Below are 18,106 nucleotides of genomic sequence, written 5' to 3' on the forward strand. Positions count from 1 at the left end.
CCTTCATTTTCTTCTTCCCTTGGTAACGTTTGAGTCAAGCTGACACAGCAAACTTCTATTAACATGTCTTCCTCCCCGTTTTAAAACATTTTCCAGATCAATTACTTGCACTTTACAACACTGCCGATAGAGGGCAGCATCTCATCTCATATCCGCCAAGCTGCAGTGAGTCAAAACCGCCAGCAGAGGGCTTCATTACATTATATGTCTGGCATGGACGGTCAGGATGCAAACATTAGTTCATGATGGAAACTGTATGCAAAATGTAAACGGTCAAATAGTTCTCCAAACAAGTTGCTTTGACATGTGTTAATGACTCAAAAGTCACCAGATAAACATTGGCATGATTTATGGGACTACTGCTGACCAAAGGAGTGTTGCATAAAAGGGTACTTTATTGATTGCCCACACATGCAGAGAACGTGATAGCCGTGCTGCTGATGGGATGCTGCCAGGGACAAGCCAACCTCTTCCATGCTGCTGACCTGAATGATAACAGATGAGCAAGGCTGCATTTTCCATTTCGCTTCAGGCCAAAATCCATATCTCATCATTGAGTTCAAATCCATTCTCATTTTTTTATTATTCTACTGGAATATGACCTTCATTTCTGATCGAGCTAATGCACGTGCATTACAGATCAGACTTTGGTTGAGAAAAGACTCATTCAGAAGCCCTCAACCTAGAACTGTGTCTTATGGTGAGTTGTGTGGGGACGTTCCAAATGCAGGCGATCTGGCAAGTGTAGCAATCAGTAAAGTCTTTTCTTTTAAACAAAAAGGGCTGCACAAGCACGTGAGCTGAGAGATAAATGAAACACTCCTGGGAAAAAGAATTGCAAGTTTATCCTGATAGTAAACACGCAGGAGAGATGGGACCAGGAACTAAACATACAGACTTTCAAACAAAAACTGGAAGAAATTAGAAATAAAGCAGGACATAAAAAACAGAAGAAAAGTGGACTCAAATCAGGAGAGCTAAGAAAAACTCAAAAGATACAAGCAAAGAAAAGTCAAACCACGACACTATGTACTGTATGTGCCAGCTGTAAAATGATCCTACTTATCTAAAGGCATGGAAGAATAATGTATCTATGGAGAGCATTAAAAGCTGTGTTGCATACTCAAATGACAGTAGAGAATGTGTGGGTGGATGAACTCACAAGGTCAAATGAAGTTACACATTGTTCTTGTTTTCCAATTCAAAAACTCTGACATTGCAATCCTGTCACTAAGTTAAGGGCTGTTTAAATCTGGGTGATGTCATTCAGAGAGCTGAGCTGCTACACCACAGACCCATATCGCAGTAGAATTATTTCATTCTTTTAATATTATTTTCTATATACTTCTTTTTGGCTTCATTTTCTGCTAAATGAATACTAGTACAGTCAAAATAAAATAAAATAAAATAAAAGCTAACTTAAAAGACACCACAAGTGGCTGCATCTTTAATTAAAAACACATTAATTCGGATTCTCTCTTTCAATGTATAATAAAGTGACCGCAAACCAGAAGCTCGAGTGCAAATTATAACTTTGTTTTTTGAGGTTGTGACATTAGTTCGTGGGGTTTGTAGCATTGGATTCAATTCAAATCACTTCAATTGAATTAAGATAAAGGGGTTGATAAAGTACTGTATTTTGAATTGAAATGAATATGTTGGCTTTATTTATATCCCAATGTAGTGTTTTTGTACACTTTATATGTATGTATGTATATATATATATATATATATATATATATATATATATATATATATATATATATATATTTCGAGCATTCCTGATAAAACACCTTCCAATATCTCCTGTGTGGGAGCCATGCTTCATGTCACTGAAGTAATTTAGTAGTTTGGCTTAAGGCTTTTCTCCCACTATGGGAGTTTTTACCTGCCATGGCTTATGTAATACTTGCTCGGGGGTTTATGTCTATGTTTATGTTCATGTTCTGGATCTCTGGAAAGCGGCTAGAGACAACATCTGTTATGAGATCAAGTGTCAACAACCTAGATTTAAAACTGAAATCAGAGAGCAAAAGAAGAACATGTGAGCTTCTCCAAATACTGGGACTAAAACCTAAAAACTAAAACTAAAACCTCTGGTCTGAAAGCACTCCAGTTGATAGGCTACCGTGTCAAACTCTCTCTAGTAATGCCTCTTGTTATGATCAGCGTCCCGGTGGTTTGTCTGAAAATAATTCCAACATAAAAGTGATATTACAGCTTTACGATTGCAGGGATGAACCATTTAAGACAGAACACAAGAGAACTGAATCTCAATCTTTTGAGAGACATAGGCTTCATCAGCTCCCAGTTACACTCCAGCACAGGTGTAAAGATAAAGTAGAATCTAGACGGATTCTTTGTGAGTTACATAATAACCACCCTGAAGGTGTGTTGGCAAAATTGCTCTTATGTAAAGAAAAGCATTTATGTAACTCTGCACAGACTTAGTTTTGTCTGATCTGTCTTTTCGGTTTGTTTTTCTTTGTTTCAACATGTTCTGTGTCGAATCCTTCTACCGCCGCTTCCATTAAGTTCTCAAACATCTGAAAGGCTTTATTCTAAATTTATGTCATGCACTCAAACCCTCCCAAGCGTGTCCTGTATTCATAGTGAAACAATAACACTGTCAAACATATTAATGGCGCATGTGTGAGTCTGTGTTCGTCCAGAATTTCTATTGGCTCAAGGGACATTGTTGACATCTGGAAAATGAGGCTGCATTAGCTTCACGTGGCTGGTTGTTTATTTACCCCATGTGCTGCTGCCACAAACTGGAGCAGCATAAAAACGGACTTCCAATCAGCCGTCTTTAAGTCAGTGCCAGATTCTGGACTTATAAATCCATTTAGCATGCAGAGTTGTGCCCTAATGCTGCAGAGCTAAAACAACCCTCAGCCACATTCGTGCATTTGTCCAGTAGCTCATGCTTCTCTTGCAAGGTCTCAAGGCCACAGCTCAGATAAGAGATTAACTTTGCGTTTTGGCTGTTGATCTGTGCTCTCTCGCTAGCTTTCCTCTTTATCTGCTCTGGGTAAGGATAGGAGACCCCGTAGTGGCGAGCTAAATCTCCTACAGAAGTGATTTGTCTCGCCGCAGACCGGTTCAAACCAGCCTGGAGTTGAAACTAGCCGCGGCTGTCACTTCCACATCCAGCTTTCCACACTAAGCACTTTTAAACCTCTCTGAGCTCAATCAAATTGCCCAAAAGACCAGCTGATGGACTTCCTATCGGCCCATTAATTCCTTTGATAGTATGCACTTTTTTTTTTTTACCTTTTTATGTTTATAGGCTATATATTTTCTTTGATATGCATCAACGTCGCAGGAAAGCTGTTGTTTTACACTGGAGACAGGCAGGAAGGGGCTCTTGAAGGTTTTGGTCTGCACCACTCCAGTCTAATGACGTTAAACAGGAGCTACTTTGTTCTTCTTAAGTGACGTTTTCCCGTCTGTTATAGCGGCCGTTTAGCTGACAGAAAGACTGTCAGCTTCTACTCAACGCCTACATCCTTAAATAGGGAAATTACATCTTTATGGCTTCATTTTTTTTCTCTGCGATATAGACATGTCCCATCAAGCACTGTGTTTTTGTTTGTTTGTTTGAGTGGGGAGAGCCACTCCTCTTCTTTAACCTCTCACCCACAATGTTAAGTGATTCAAATGACAAATAGTCACCACTGTAAAAAAAAAAAAGGAAAAAGAAAATGTAATTAATTTAGTTTAACTGTGTTTGTTCAACACCTATAACAAAGCAGAAATGTGGAAACCAGGAGTCACATGACTCTTTGAAGACTTTACTTCACAACGCTTGTTGTCTTGTTATCTTATTTTATATACCAGTATTTTTTATTATTATTATTATTGTATATACCAGTACTGTTTATAGTGTGTCATACTCTGATATTATTATTATTTCTATTGATGCCTCTTGTTTTGCACTATCCCCTTTGCTGCTGTACACTGCAAATTTCCCCGCTGTGGGACTAATAAAAGAATATCTTATCTTATCTCATCTTATCTTATCTTTAACATGTTTGTTTCCTTTTCACAGAGTACAAAAAGCTTCATCAAGTACTGGTATTATAGAGGTGATGTTAATACAGGTTCATGTTGCGCTTTCTTACAATATACCAGCTCAGTGTTTTTCCAATAATAATAGAAGAGTCGGTCTAATCAATACTGAGGCAGAATAACAATTACGGTTTTAGAAAATAAAAAGTCGAATGGGAGACCGTATGCCCTTATTTCACGTGCTGACACCATTTCCTGCAGTCTTGATGCCTGTGACATACTTTTTCTCAAAATACCCAAGAGATGAAATACAAAAGCTCCCTTTTTGATGGTGTTCCCAGCTCTGCTCATAGCAGCTGGTTTTGGGGGATGATGAACACATGGAGAGCCTCTCGTGAAATCTGCTTCCCTGTGATGCGTTAACCATTTCAGAGCTACAACACATACGGCATGATGTGATAGTGGAGATAAAGATCCGAGACGAATGGATAATTCTACTCCGATCTGGATCTGTGACATCACAGTAGTTTACATGCTGTAAATCATAACTGCTCCATGAATCACATATTCTCAGACGTGCTCCAAACAGACTGCTAACGCTGTGCTAGGCCACTGTTTTTAAGTTGGTTGTCATATTAGAAATGACATAACGTCCTCTTTAAAACAAAGCTAAGCCAGTTTCTTCCACTAGCCTCCTGATATAGCTTTGTTTTTACCATAAATCTGTCATATTTGTGTGAAATTCTCTGCTACAAAAGTACTTGAAAGTATATTTCACCACAATTTACAGTGTAAATGATTGTTTAATCAAACATGGGCTTGAACCAAAGTGCTTTGTGTACTTTTAAACCCCTGCATTTTCTGCTTGCCTTATCAAAACGGTTAAATCCAAGAATAGACCTACAAGCAAACGCACTGACAAAAGTGTGACACTCCCTTTCAAAGGGTGCATTGGTTCAGATTTATCGAGGTTGTTGCCCCAGGTGACTTGTACATCAGTTCAGGCTTGCGTGTTAGTCCCTCCAGTCTCTCTGATATGACCTTGCACTCCCACCACAATGAACAATGGGCCTGCTGTCAACCAGTTCCCGGGCTTTCCTTTACCTGGCGCTGCATCAAGAGCCATCAATTCATGTGCATTTCTGTTGCGGTTAATAATACAAAGGTCAGCACATTTGACCGTCTCACATCCGTGCATTTATGTCCTGCAGAGTAATGGGCAGACAGCGAGGGTGCACAGGGAACCAGGGTGACCCTGTTCACTTTTGTTTGCAGAATCAGACAGTACGGCTGATTGAACGAGGTATAAAGCACAGGGAAGTGGAGTGTAATGTACTAACTAAGAAGCCGTGACCTGATATTGATCTTTTTGGTTGCAATAGTGTGTAAAATAACAGTCCAAGCGTACAAATAACCACCTTCATGCACACTATCCTTTCCTGGTATCTGTGTATCTGAGTGTGACTCACGGACTTTCCTGACTCCAGTTAAGCAGAGCAGTTGCTCAAATACACTGAGTCACTGCTTATTTGGCGACGCAGTGTTGTGGTGATCCAGCCAGAGCAAAGCAGAATAATCCAGTCACTTCAGCCGCTCACATTTTTGTTTTCCTCCATTGTGTTGTCATGGAGACAGGAGAGCATCTGAGCTACTGTTAAGCTATCAGTAGTAATGTATCCAGGAATAGCTACATCGAGGGGGTGGGAACAGCCTTGTCGCCTTGCTATGCTGCTTCTGCACATTCTGATGTACAAAATGTTTATGTGCATTTTTTTTTTTTACTCTACATGCTTAGTTCATTCATACATCCATCCATTTAGACCTGCTTATTCCTATTTAATGTCCTGGAGATCTCAGCACTCACCAGACAAAAGGCAGACGTACACCCCAGATCCATCACCTGTTCAATGTCACGGAATTCTCAAAACACATAAATACATAAGTGGCCAAATGTTATGTTATGTTATGTTATGAATCTTTATTTCGGCTTGTACACACTTTTTGCAGAACAAGATGAAAAGGAAAGAAAAAACAACATTTCTTTTGCCGAAAAGGTGCAGACTGAAGCCGTAGCTTATAGTGCCTACCCTTTTTTCTTATGATCAGCAAAAATATGAGACATTAGCTTTTACTCCGTGGAAACAAACAATACATAAAGAAGACAAAAATAAGTAAGACAAAATATAAAATTGACGTTTCACATTCTAGAATGTTTTTGATAGTATACTTTATAATTATAGTGTTTTATATTTATTTACAGTATTTTCTTTAAACAATTTCTTAAACTTGAGGATAGAACGACACATTTTTAGGTTGTTATTACAACTATTCCAAATTTCTCTAGCCTTAACTGATGTACATTTCTTTTTAATATTAGTTTTTGCTGTAGTCATCAAATCAGCTTTGATATTTTGTTTAAATGGTTTTATGCCAGTGTCAAAGTCAGCTTATGTACTAACAACAGTACGACATGCAGTGAACGCAGAAATGGTACCATCATCATAAGAGAAATAATACGAGCACCTCATCCCTCAACAACCACGCTGTAGACCGGTGACCTTAATATGATCCACCTGATCCAGTGGGGGTCGGCCATGCAGACACAGTTCAGAATCTTCAACACTGAGCATCGTTTGGACAGATGAGCAATAGGTCTGCCCTCGGGTTCCTGTGGCGCAGCCAACCGTGAACGAGCGGGAGCCGGATCCAGCCGGTTCAGAGCGACGGTGCCTCCCACTGCCTGGGTGTCTGCGCAGGGCTCAACGCTCAGTCATTTAATCTGCGTGCACCACCCGGCCCTTCAAGGGAGGGCGGGGTGAGGGAGCGGAGGAAACATGAACTTAGCATTGTGTGCAAATGTTTACAGCAGGGTCAGTTTCGGCTCAGACGTTTGCGCATCAATTTTTGAAACATCAGTTATGATGAAAACTGGCTATTTTTCCTGACTCATCTGTGCAGGTTTCAGAACAAGTTAAAACACGTAAAGTGTTCCTTTCATGTGTGCTCTGCTTTCGTGAGACATGGAAGACATAAATAGCCTAAAGTGTTAGGTGATATTTATGACTCTGCCGTGTGAATACGTGTAACTATTTCGTATAATGGTAGTCAGAACATCTTACGTAATACACTGTTTGTGTTTGGTGTAATAGATCTGTAGTGGCAAGAAAAACATAAAATGCTTAACCTTAGAACACATAATGTCTTTATAACACACAATTAAACATTTACAGAACTGGAGGAAGAAGTGGGAGATCCCTCCCTGGCAACAGACACTTCCGGACCCGTACAAAGTTCAGGAGGGTTTCTGACCATTGCTCTTTCCAGAACTGCTCCCGTTCAGACACAGTGAGGGATGTCTGGGGTGAACCGCTTTCTTGAAGCTGTTCCTCAGCATTTCTGTGGACAGATTTTCTATTTCTGAAGCCATTCTGTGGTGTTTTTACTTATGCTGTGATCTGCTGACCACCTGCATCGCAGGCCTCAGCTGCCAGCTCAACATCGCCCTGTGATTAACTTAGAAATTGATTTTCCCCCGCCCTGATGACAAATGTGTGACGGAAACGTGAATCATGATGCCTCCTCCATCATAAATGTTGGTCGCCTGTGTCTTTTCCTGAATATTTTTCCTGAACAGTTCAGTTTTTGTTTTATTTCCCCATAGCAGCAGATTGCTTCATGGTGTTCTGCCATCGACGCGCTGCCTTTCAATGATGTCCATGTGGTTGACTTGATAACAGGGATGTGTTCAAGTCTCTAGCTGTAACTCACATGTTCTTTACCTTGAACATTCTGTGTTGTGCTGTTAGTCCGCCGGCTGGCGGCCCTCAAGATGAGCCACAGTACTAAACTGTCTCTATTTACAGACACTTCTCCCAACTGTGGAATGATAGACCCTAAAGCAGCCTGTCTCCAGTTTCAGCATCATACAGTTCGAGCATTCCTGATCAAACAACTTCCAATATCTCCTGTGTGGGAGCCATGCTTCATGTCACTGAAGTAATTTAGTAGTTTGGCTTAAGGCTTTTCTCCCACTATGGGAGTTTTTACCTGCCATCGTTTATGTAATACTTGCTCGGGGGTTTATGTCTATGTTTATGTTAATGTTCTGGATTTCTGGAAAGCGTCTAGAGACAACATCTGTTGTATTAGACGCCATATAAATAAAATTGAATTGAATTGAATTGAATTGAATTAATTAGTTTGTGATTTTCTTTTTCCTCTAGAAACGTGAGTGTTCAAAGCAGACAACAGAAATCACAATAGTGTGTTTCCAGCTTGTACACAATGTGCTTGTCTATTATTCTGACTTACATCAAAATCAGATCACGTTTGATGGTAAATTAAAGCATAAAAGATACAGATTACAAAGGGCTGACGTAAATCTTTCTTGAATCCCTCTCTAAAATGATATCTTATAATTATTTGGTGTTAATGTATTCCATGAGGGTTTAATTATGTAATGTGCATGCATATGATGTTATAGTATATAGTATATAGTATATATATATAGTGTAAATAAGTATATTTATATAAATATTTATATGGGCATGTGTGTACAAATATATAGAAATATTCAACTATGTGTATGTATGTATGTATGTATGTATGTATGTATGTATGTATGTATGTATGTATGTATGTATGTATGTATGTATGTATGTATGTATGTATGTATGTATGTATGTATGTATGTATGTATGTATGTATGTATGTATGTATGTATGTATGTGTGTGAGTATAATTACAGTATATAATAATAATAATAATAATAATAATAATAATAATAATAATAATAATAATAATAATAATAATAATAATAATAATACTGTTACTTAGCAGTGTGAGTACAGTGTGTGAGTATTTATAAATACAGGTTAAATGATCAGTGAATGGGGGTAGGAGTAAATAAGTTTACACTTCTTCCTACTCCTTTTTTGGCACATGTAAATCAAAATAGCAAGTTTTAAAGGATGAAATTCTTTGTTTTGTTGTTGTTTTCTTAAACTTCTCATGAAGTGTGGTTTCTTTTTTTACATGTACAAAAATAAAATAAATCAAATCAAATCAAAAATAGTTGAACAAAACCCAGAAAATATGAAGAGCAGTCATACTGTGGCTACAAGCACTTTACATGTATATTATTTTCTTTTATTTCAGTGTGACAACTCCATATTGAGTGGGCCTCACCTGTTAGCACCCTGGACACCCACAGTGTCCGTCTACATCTGCACAAACACAATGGGGTGTTTACTGTCTCCTTCCTTCACAGACTCCCACCTCCCCATATGCCTTTCCCTTCCCGGGCTCTGATGTTGCATAAGCAGTCACTTACCAAACGGGAAAGTGGGGGAATTAACTGCCAGCCAAATTCCAGTAAAATCCTTGTGTCAGATGTAACCCCGGGCCGGATTTACAATGTTCAGTCTGTTGCTGTCATGACAAAGCCTGCGGTGCTTCAAACTTTTTCATTACTACTCCTGCATGTGGGTGTTTCGTTGCAGCTCTGATGCCACAAGTCGTTTAATCCTGTTTTTACTTTCCTCAAGAACTTTGTTTTTGTGAACTGAGGACAGAATCTTTCTAAACCCAAGAGTCAAAATCTCACAAAAGCCGTCCAAAACTGTTCCTCCTTACTTCACGTGTTATGTGTTCGAACGCCCTTAAATACTGGGGACATTTAGGACAAATTACACATGAAGAACAGCAAACAGGAAGTGAGGCAATGACAAAACTCTACAGGTCCAAATAAGAGAAGCGCAAACAGCCAGAACAGCCATTTTGTCTTATTGCATAATTTTCTGTGTAAAACTACATCAGTGCCTGTTTTGAGGGTTGACTTATCACATCATTTTCCAGGAATATGAGAATTGGAATTCTGCTGAACACATGTTGAAATGGTAATCCGTGCACGGTGCACATTTTTTAGAAGAGCAATGGAGCGTCGTTTTACGATTCTTTTAAAAAAAAGGATGAGCTTTAAAAACAAAGAAGAGATTCTTCTACATCCTGAAAAATATTATTTGATAGTTATTTTTGCATCTGGTTGTTGAATATGAAGACACGGCAGCTGTCTGGCTGATCGGGTTTAATAATTGTGATAATAATAATAAACCCGCCCAGACTACCATTTCATCGTGAGGTGTAAACATTGTGAGGAAAACTAAATCGATGAATCAAAAAGAAAGAAATGGGACAAATAGAGGTGAGGGAGTCGGACAAAGATCGCATTAAAAAAACGATCCAAGTCACATCAGAGTGAAATATTTGAAAAGTGGCGGCTTTTAAATTAAGAATTGGAAAAATGCAATTGGTCACTAAAACTAAAAAGGGGCTAAAGTGAACTGAATAATACTAAACCAAACCAGAGACATTCAGGAGAAAGTGTAAAACTTTGATCTCTTGAACGTCACGGTGAATGTCTTTAAGCACTTTGATTCTGCAGCACCGTTGATGTCGGAGCTTTAAACCTGAGGTTTTCCGCGGTCTCTCAGACCTCTGTGGGGAATGCTGCTGCCTCTTTGTGTTACATGAACAGTAGATGCTAATCCTTTTCCCCTCAGAGGTCGCTGTACCAGGATCAGCAGGTTGCCGAGCCCGGCCCATCCAGCGATGAGACTGCCTAGTACTGCTATGACTGAAACGGAAACAGCTTTGTTGTTATTGCATCATTTTTGCTGGAGCTTGAATTCGGAATTTGTAGGACAAGTTCAGTTAAACACTCTGTTGTTGTGGAATAGCCGGAAGAGGTGAAAATGTGACATCCAAATTATGGCTGATGATTTAAATAGCTTTTTTCTTAATGTCCATATAATGTCACCTTGAGCTTCGACCCTTTCATAGCATATTTCATGCTCTTGAAGTTTTTGGCTGTAAACTCGGAGCCCGGGCCAGTCCTGCGATGTGCTGACTGATTCCACGCTCTGCAGAATTAGCATCCACCTTTACACCACTGTTATTCGACTGTTTCTCTGGGGAGCAGAGACAGCAAGAACTAATGCCATCATGCCTCTGGTGTATTTCACAGAGCACGTGGAGGAAAAAGGGCGCCAGGGCAGCAGAATTAACTGGCTGTGAACGGGGTTAAGAATTTGTGAGCTCAAAAGTTCAACAGAAATACAATAGAAATCAAAATGCTTCTTTTACATCCCAGTAAAAAGGGGTTGGATTTTTGTTTTCCCTAAAATTACTTTTTTTCTGCGTGGTATGCCGTTTAATTAATTTCAAGCATAAATATGTTCAAACACTGTTCGCACAACACATTGATACGGTTTCTTGGTTTGCCATAAAATTGTTCTCTGTGTTTTCATATTGCATTGCATATTGCACCCACATGCAAGTCTTGTGATGTCTGTTGTTCTGTGTGCTGCTGAGGTGTTTTTTTGCACCTTGATACTGTGTATACTCAGTGTGAAGATGTATTCCCTCCCTCCCCTATCCCAGTGTTACCCTTTGGAAAACAGGCTCACAATACCATCGTGTCACCGCCGGTGTATCCGAAGTCAAAAACAGTTTTCTAAGTTGACCTAATAAACTTGATTCTGATTGCAGAAATCAATATGAAAGTGATTATAAGCTGAACAACTAATCAGTGCTGCACCTTTTCACCTTCAGATAAAGGAATGAAGATAACACTGTATACGTGCTTTTAATTCTTAGACACACCAGAGCAATGCCTGAAGCGAACCAGATAACGTTCAGGAGCTCACTGACCCCCATCACAACCACAGAAGACCTTCGACTTCACGGCTTGCAAAGAATGAATTGTGATTATCTCTGGTTCACTGCAGTGAAGTGGACTGCCACACCAAGGCTGGCCTCCGTCCATCTTCCTGCCATCATTGTCTTTCAAGCAGCACTGAAGCATTTTGCCCTTGGTTTTTAGTTAAAATTGTGTGTATATATATATATATATATATATACCAAAAAATATATTTTTTTGTATTACACTGATGATTTACACCTGTACACTGGGTTATTTGTGTTGTGGAAATTGAAAGGACCAATAAACTAAACTAAACTAAACTAAACTAAACTAAAACAGAACATGCATGTTTTATTTGCAGATACTGTCTCTATAATCACTGTAGGGCTCTGAATTTGAACAGGTTGTAAAACAAATAATCTCTCGCTGTCTGCTATGTTACGTAAACAGAGGTGTCCCAAACTTTTAACTTATGTGGAATCCATGTGGATCATTTCAAAGCTAAAAGGTTTATTTCAGTGACTGTACGTGTCCTAACTAGAGCTTGTTTACAGCTCAAGAAATCTGCAAGTAGGCAAATCATTCTAAGGTCGGTTCAGGAGACAAGTACAGCACTTTGACACTTACCTGAAGTTCAGTACAACCATAAACAAAGAGGAGGAAAACACTGCAAATTGCTCCAGAAAGATAAACCTGAACATTGACCCTGTTATATAATCGAGAGGACTCAAACTTCTGTCTGCAAACCTTATCTGTGACTGGGACTGAACAAGAGGCATGAGGGGGGGGGGGGGGGGGGGGGAACTCTCCGTGGGGAAAAGGGGAACAAACCCTGCAACCACAGTGACATACACTGCTTTACATGAATACATATAGTTTTGAACTTAATCTGCATTTGTTTTAAAAACAAGACATTGTGCATTTTTTCCTTAACAAGCTTTAACAATTGTAATCTGTTGGGCAGATTGACCAACGTTTAGATGAAGAAAGCTTTATTTGTTTTTTAAATTAAGGCAACTTAAGGAAAATTTTATGTAGATCAAGAAAGACTAGTCTTTGTATAAACTACTTCATTTATAGTATGTACAAAATTCATTTGCAAGTAAAGTCAACTTAATTTTTGCAAGCAAAGTCAACTTAATTTTTTTCCTTTTTTTCTCTTTTTTTCTTATTTTTTTTCCTTTTTTCTCTTTTTTTCCTTTTTTTCTCTTTTTTCCCTTTTTTTCTTCTTCTTTTTTCTTTTTTTTCTTTTTAAAGTGAACTTAATTTTGATAAATAAAGTAAACTTAACACAATTAAGTTGACTGTACTTGGCAAATGTATTATTTACATACAAAAAATGAAGTAGTTTATACAAAGACTAGTCTTTCTTGATCTACATAATAATGTCATGCAAAAAGTTGCCTTAATTTTTTTAAGTAGATCAAGCACAATATTTGTATCCGTGTACTGTCTCTCTCCTCCTGACGTCTGAGTGCTCGTGGGGACTGTGTGAGCAGGGTCAACGGCCCAAGGCTCTAACTTCAATCCACCTGATGAAATCTCATTGTGGAGGCCTTATCTCTGGAGCCTCAGGGACAACTTTGAGGTCATAAATATGTCACTTCTGACGCTTCTTTTTTTTTTTTTTTTGAGCGGAAGCTCCAACATATTTTCTGTCTCCAGCTTTAAAATGCCCTGCCAGCACGAGACAAGACAGGTATCCTGTGGCGGCACATTGTTCTGACAGATCCGCCAAACAAAACTGTCAGCGAGGATCTGGGTATTGTTTCCCCTCAGACACAGTTTATTGTTCAACTCAGCAAACAAAGTCATTGCCACATGCCGGGCATACTGGGCTACAGTTTCATTCCGCACAAAGAAAAGAAAGACAGACACATTTCCTCCACCTTCTTCTATGGAAGACTCAGGAGGCTCAGACCCTCAATGTTATTTTTCCACAGGCGGTCCTCGCCGGCAGCTGCTCTGCTAGAAGGGACAATTTTGGGCATAAGGAAAGCGTTGGTGCTGCACTTCCAAATATCATCCCAAGACTGAGAGCTGCCGTTGTTTATGAGAGCCTGAAGAGGGGGGAACGCCTCGCAGCCTTATCAGCACAAGTCAGCCAAGCAGTGGGACGCGGGTCACCTCAAGTTGTAAACAAAGCTCAAGACATCTTTCTTGTGAAGTTCAAAATATAAGCCAAATATTTTTAGCCCAGCGCTGACTGGAAAAAGGAAGATATAATCTTCTGGGTGGTATTTTGGGAACAGTTCACATCACTGTAAATGTATGTAGCTTTAAAAGTAACATTTTTAAAGAGACACTTGCAAACACTTTTGAAGGCAGCACAGGATGCTGTTACAGGTACAGAGAGTCTGGTTTTTTCACTTCAAGAACACTTTTTCATTGGGTTTTTTGCGACTTTATAAATAACAGTCAAATACCTGAGACATTACGTCTCCACGGTAACATCTCTGATCTCCATCACTGTTATTCAGCTTCAGCTCCTACAACGCATCATACAAACATACAACGCAGCACCATTTATTGCACTTTACTGCTGCACAATTTAAGTTTATTTCACTACATTCTAGAAGCAAATATGAATTTCTGTATCACACTGATGTCATATTTAGAAAATGTTCTCTTGAATTCTCTTCTATATTATTATATAATTCAAAATATTATACACTCTATTAAATACTAAACTGTGGTATTATTAATTTTTATAATTTATTGCAATGCTTAACTAGCAGGTTGACTATGTATTTCTTCTCCGTAACACTCAGTTGTTTTTTTACTAATACGGTGTGTGGAAGCTGTTTGACCCACTGAAAAAAATAAATCTAAGCACATGTAAATATAACATATTTAAATCTGTTATATTAACAATTAAAAATGAAGTTTGTTGCTTTACATGAATATCTAGTTTTGAACTTAATCTGCATTTGTTCAAAAAACAAGACATTGTGCATTTTTTCCTTAACAAGCAGTATTTATGTAATCCCAGGCAATCTTTTCATTTACACACAAACAACAAGCAATGATTTACTTTTCCTTTAACAATTTTAATCAGATTAAGCGGATTGACCAACATATAGATGAAACATGCTTTATTTGTTTAAGTAGAACACCACAGTAAAACATATCTTTCTTGAAAAAATTAAGGCAACTTTTTCACATCAGCTGTCGTGACGCCGCCAGAAGCTCCGCCTCTCGGTGCAGGAGGTGATTGAGACTCAGATACGCATTACGCACGGTCCTGGATGATGAAACCAGGGTCAGGGTCACCCTCCATAACAGTGTGGGGCACTAATACAAATAGTCAACTTTTTGTATTAGTGCCCCACACTATTATGTGAAAAAAAGTCAACTTTTTGCATGAGATTTTTATGTAGATCAAGAAAGACTAGTCTTTGGATAAACTACTTAATTTTTAGTATGTACAAAATTCATTTGCAAGTAAAGTCAAATGAATTTTTTTCCTTTTTTTCTTTTTTCCTTTTTTTCTCTCTTTTTCCTTTTTTTCTTAAATTTTGCAAGTAAAGTCAACTTAAATTTTGATAAATAAAGTAAACTTAACACAATTAAGTTGACTGTACTTGCAAAATGTATTATTTACATACAAAAAATTAAGTAGTTCATACAAATACTAGTCTTTCTTGATCTACATAATAATCTCGTGCAAAAAGTTGACTTTTTTTTTAAGTAGGCTAGATCAAGCTCAATATTTGTATCAGTACCCCACACTGTTATGCAGGGTGAAAGTTCACACCCCGACCCTGGTTTCATCATCCAGGCCCGTGCGTAATGCGTATTTGTGCCCGAGAGTCTCCATCACCTCCTGCACCGAGAGAGGCGGGTCTTCTGTCGGCGTCACGACAGCTGATGTCACCAGAGAGTAAGTCCTGGCAGAGCTGGAGCCAGCAGGAGTATAAATATCCTCCCGCTGCTCTCTGTGCCTCACTCACTCCCTCCACAAGCCCGAGCCCGAGCAGAGCCGCTCCGGCAGAGCAGAGCGCACCCAGCAGCTCACCAGGGCCACCGTGCACAAACAAAGCCGAGATGTCTTCCTACGTGTCGTCAGAAAGCCGCCGGGTCAGCCCGTCCATCCGCGGGAACAAGTTCGACACGGCGCACCGCAAAAAGGCCGCGGGCAACATCTTCGAGAGCGTCAACCAGGACGCGCTGATGCGCCTGTTCGTGAAAACGGGCGACATGAAGGCGGAGGAGAGGGTGCGGAGCATCTTCTCCTACACGCAGGACCCGGAGGAGACGAAGCGGGCCCTGATGGCCCTCAAGCAGCGGAAGAAGGACAAGTTCCTCCAGATCGCCGGCATGGTGCGGCAGCTGCTGAAGCTGCGATGATCTGTCTTTGCGCTTCACCGCTTTATGTGTGAGCGGTGTGTGAAAACATTCCTACTGCGGCTGCGGCTGCGACGCACCGAAAGGACGCTGCATGCGTCCGGAAAAAGGCTGCAGAGAAAGAGATGGAGGAGGAGGAGAAGCTGCAGCTGCAGCGAGCCGCCTGGATGGGCGGCGACGGCCCGGCTGTGGCCTCACGGACGGAGGCCACATCGGAGAGTCCTGCCTGGAGCAGGTGGACACACGAGATACTGGGAATACGAAGGGGAGCTCCGGTAGCTTCCCCCACCAGACTTTGATTTGATGAATGCATTCTTGTGGATGCGAGACTGAAGCAGCACCTTGCACAGGTGCGCATCACTGTGTCGATGCTGGTGCACATGCTGCAACAAAGAGACGTGATGGTGCTGCAGAAGAACATGCCTACATTCCTGCCTGTCCTACACACATGCCTTGTCTCCGAGCTTCACTTTGATGTATGAACTCGACTCATTAGTGGCCACTAATGTGTTTCTAATGCATTATCACCAAAATGTCATAGCACAATTTATATGACTGCAACGTTCCTTTGATTGTTATTTTAATAAATTATTTCATACTAAAGTTGAACACTTGTCTGTCTTTTATTAGAGACCTTGCATGTGTGATGTTCACCTGAATTTATAGCCTTGCTACTTTAATTGGGGCTAAAAGAGGTTTGGAAGGGAGCTGTCCTTTATCAATCAGGACTTAATAAGCGGCTACGGGGTTAGGTTGGGCAGAAAAAGCATGAAGTGAGAAAATCCAAATTTGCTGAGAGAAAAAAAAGTCCAATATTTTTATGTTCCCATTGTCACATCCAAACCGCATTATCTTTTGTTAGGGAAATCCTTGACACCAGCTGGTTCAAATCACCATGGAAACAGGAAGCAGACCTCATGTCTGACACTATGGATACAATGAAAATCATATGTAGTATTGAGTCATGTAATTAAGGGTTAGCTTTATTTCTCCAAGGAAAAGAAGACACACACACTGTGAGCACATTTCTGAACCCCAGTAGTCATCGTTCTGACGCAGTCGACATTCAAAGGGGTTAGAGTTACTCATGAGAGGATGTGGTTAATATTTATTGGGCTTCCCCCACAGCGCCTTTGCAGTATGCCTCATGAGACCGGCGTAAACCAGTTCAGCTCAGGCTGGGCCTGGTTGGCGGGGGGAGGAGTGGGGTGCGGGGGCTTACCACATAGCGTGTTTGCTCTGGAGTCTTTTTAATAATCATCGCCGCTCTCTTGATAGCAGCCTGTTTAAGTAGCACGCCAGGGCTTATAACCGTCTGGAGGCTTCTCTTCCTCACAGGGTTGATTCTTTACCCCAGTAAACCATAAACAACCCTTTCATCACGGCAAATCAATCATTACTTGAACACCACGCTCTTGATATTTGGTGTTTTTTGCTTTTACGGTCGGGTGTGTAAGCAGGCTTAGCCGCAGATACACAGATCATTCGAGTGGATGTCTGCTAATCTCTTTGCTTTGATAGTCCCTCTACCGGCTCAAACCAGTTTGCTGGGCTGCTTTGCGTGGCAACATCTGCTTCGGGCGCATGTGCCGAGAGATACGCTAAGCTCCGGGTATCAGTTGCCAAGAGTGCAGGACATCTCAGGTGTGACTGGTGAAAGGAGCACTCACACACACAATATAGAGGCAATTACTCAAGACACACAGAAACCGGCCCGCACTTATATCTTATTGCACCGCCTGTTCAGTTAGCGGTGAGACCAGAGCCTTTTCTGGATCGTTACATAAAACCTGGTCTAATCTCAGTGTTTATTGGAAGGAAACAAATTTAAAACAATATATACAATACTTTTTAAACAGATACAGTCAGTTTTTTATGCTTTATTCTTTATTCTTTATTCGGATCCCCATTAGCTTCCACTGTCGTGGTTGCTAATCTTCCTGGGGTCCACATAAAAAATCACATAAACATACAATACAACATACAAAATAAACTGACATTTGTCAGTCTAAATCTAAGTACATTAAAAAGGGCAATAATATA

At 40.0% G+C, this 18,106-nt stretch overlaps 1 protein-coding gene across 1 annotated transcript; it reads left to right on the forward strand.

Annotated features, from left to right (window-relative positions):
- The first annotated feature begins 15,610 nt into the window (after positions 1–15,610).
- tcima (transcriptional and immune response regulator a) lies at positions 15,611–16,672 on the forward strand. Its single transcript, XM_061729846.1, has one exon. The coding sequence runs from the start codon at positions 15,764–15,766 to the stop codon at positions 16,064–16,066; it is 303 nt and encodes a 100-aa protein (XP_061585830.1). The 5' UTR covers positions 15,611–15,763; the 3' UTR covers positions 16,067–16,672.
- Positions 16,673–18,106: the final 1,434 nt, after the last annotated feature.

This window comes from Cololabis saira, chromosome 9 (genome assembly GCF_033807715.1).
Source record: "Cololabis saira isolate AMF1-May2022 chromosome 9, fColSai1.1, whole genome shotgun sequence".
Lineage (NCBI taxonomy): Eukaryota > Metazoa > Chordata > Actinopteri > Beloniformes > Belonidae > Cololabis > Cololabis saira.

What these genes read in the sequence shown, in the direction of transcription:
- tcima (XM_061729846.1), top strand. Translation starts at nt 15,764, where the DNA reads ATGTCTTCCTACGTGTCGTCAGAAAGCCGCCGGGTCAGCCCGTCCATC.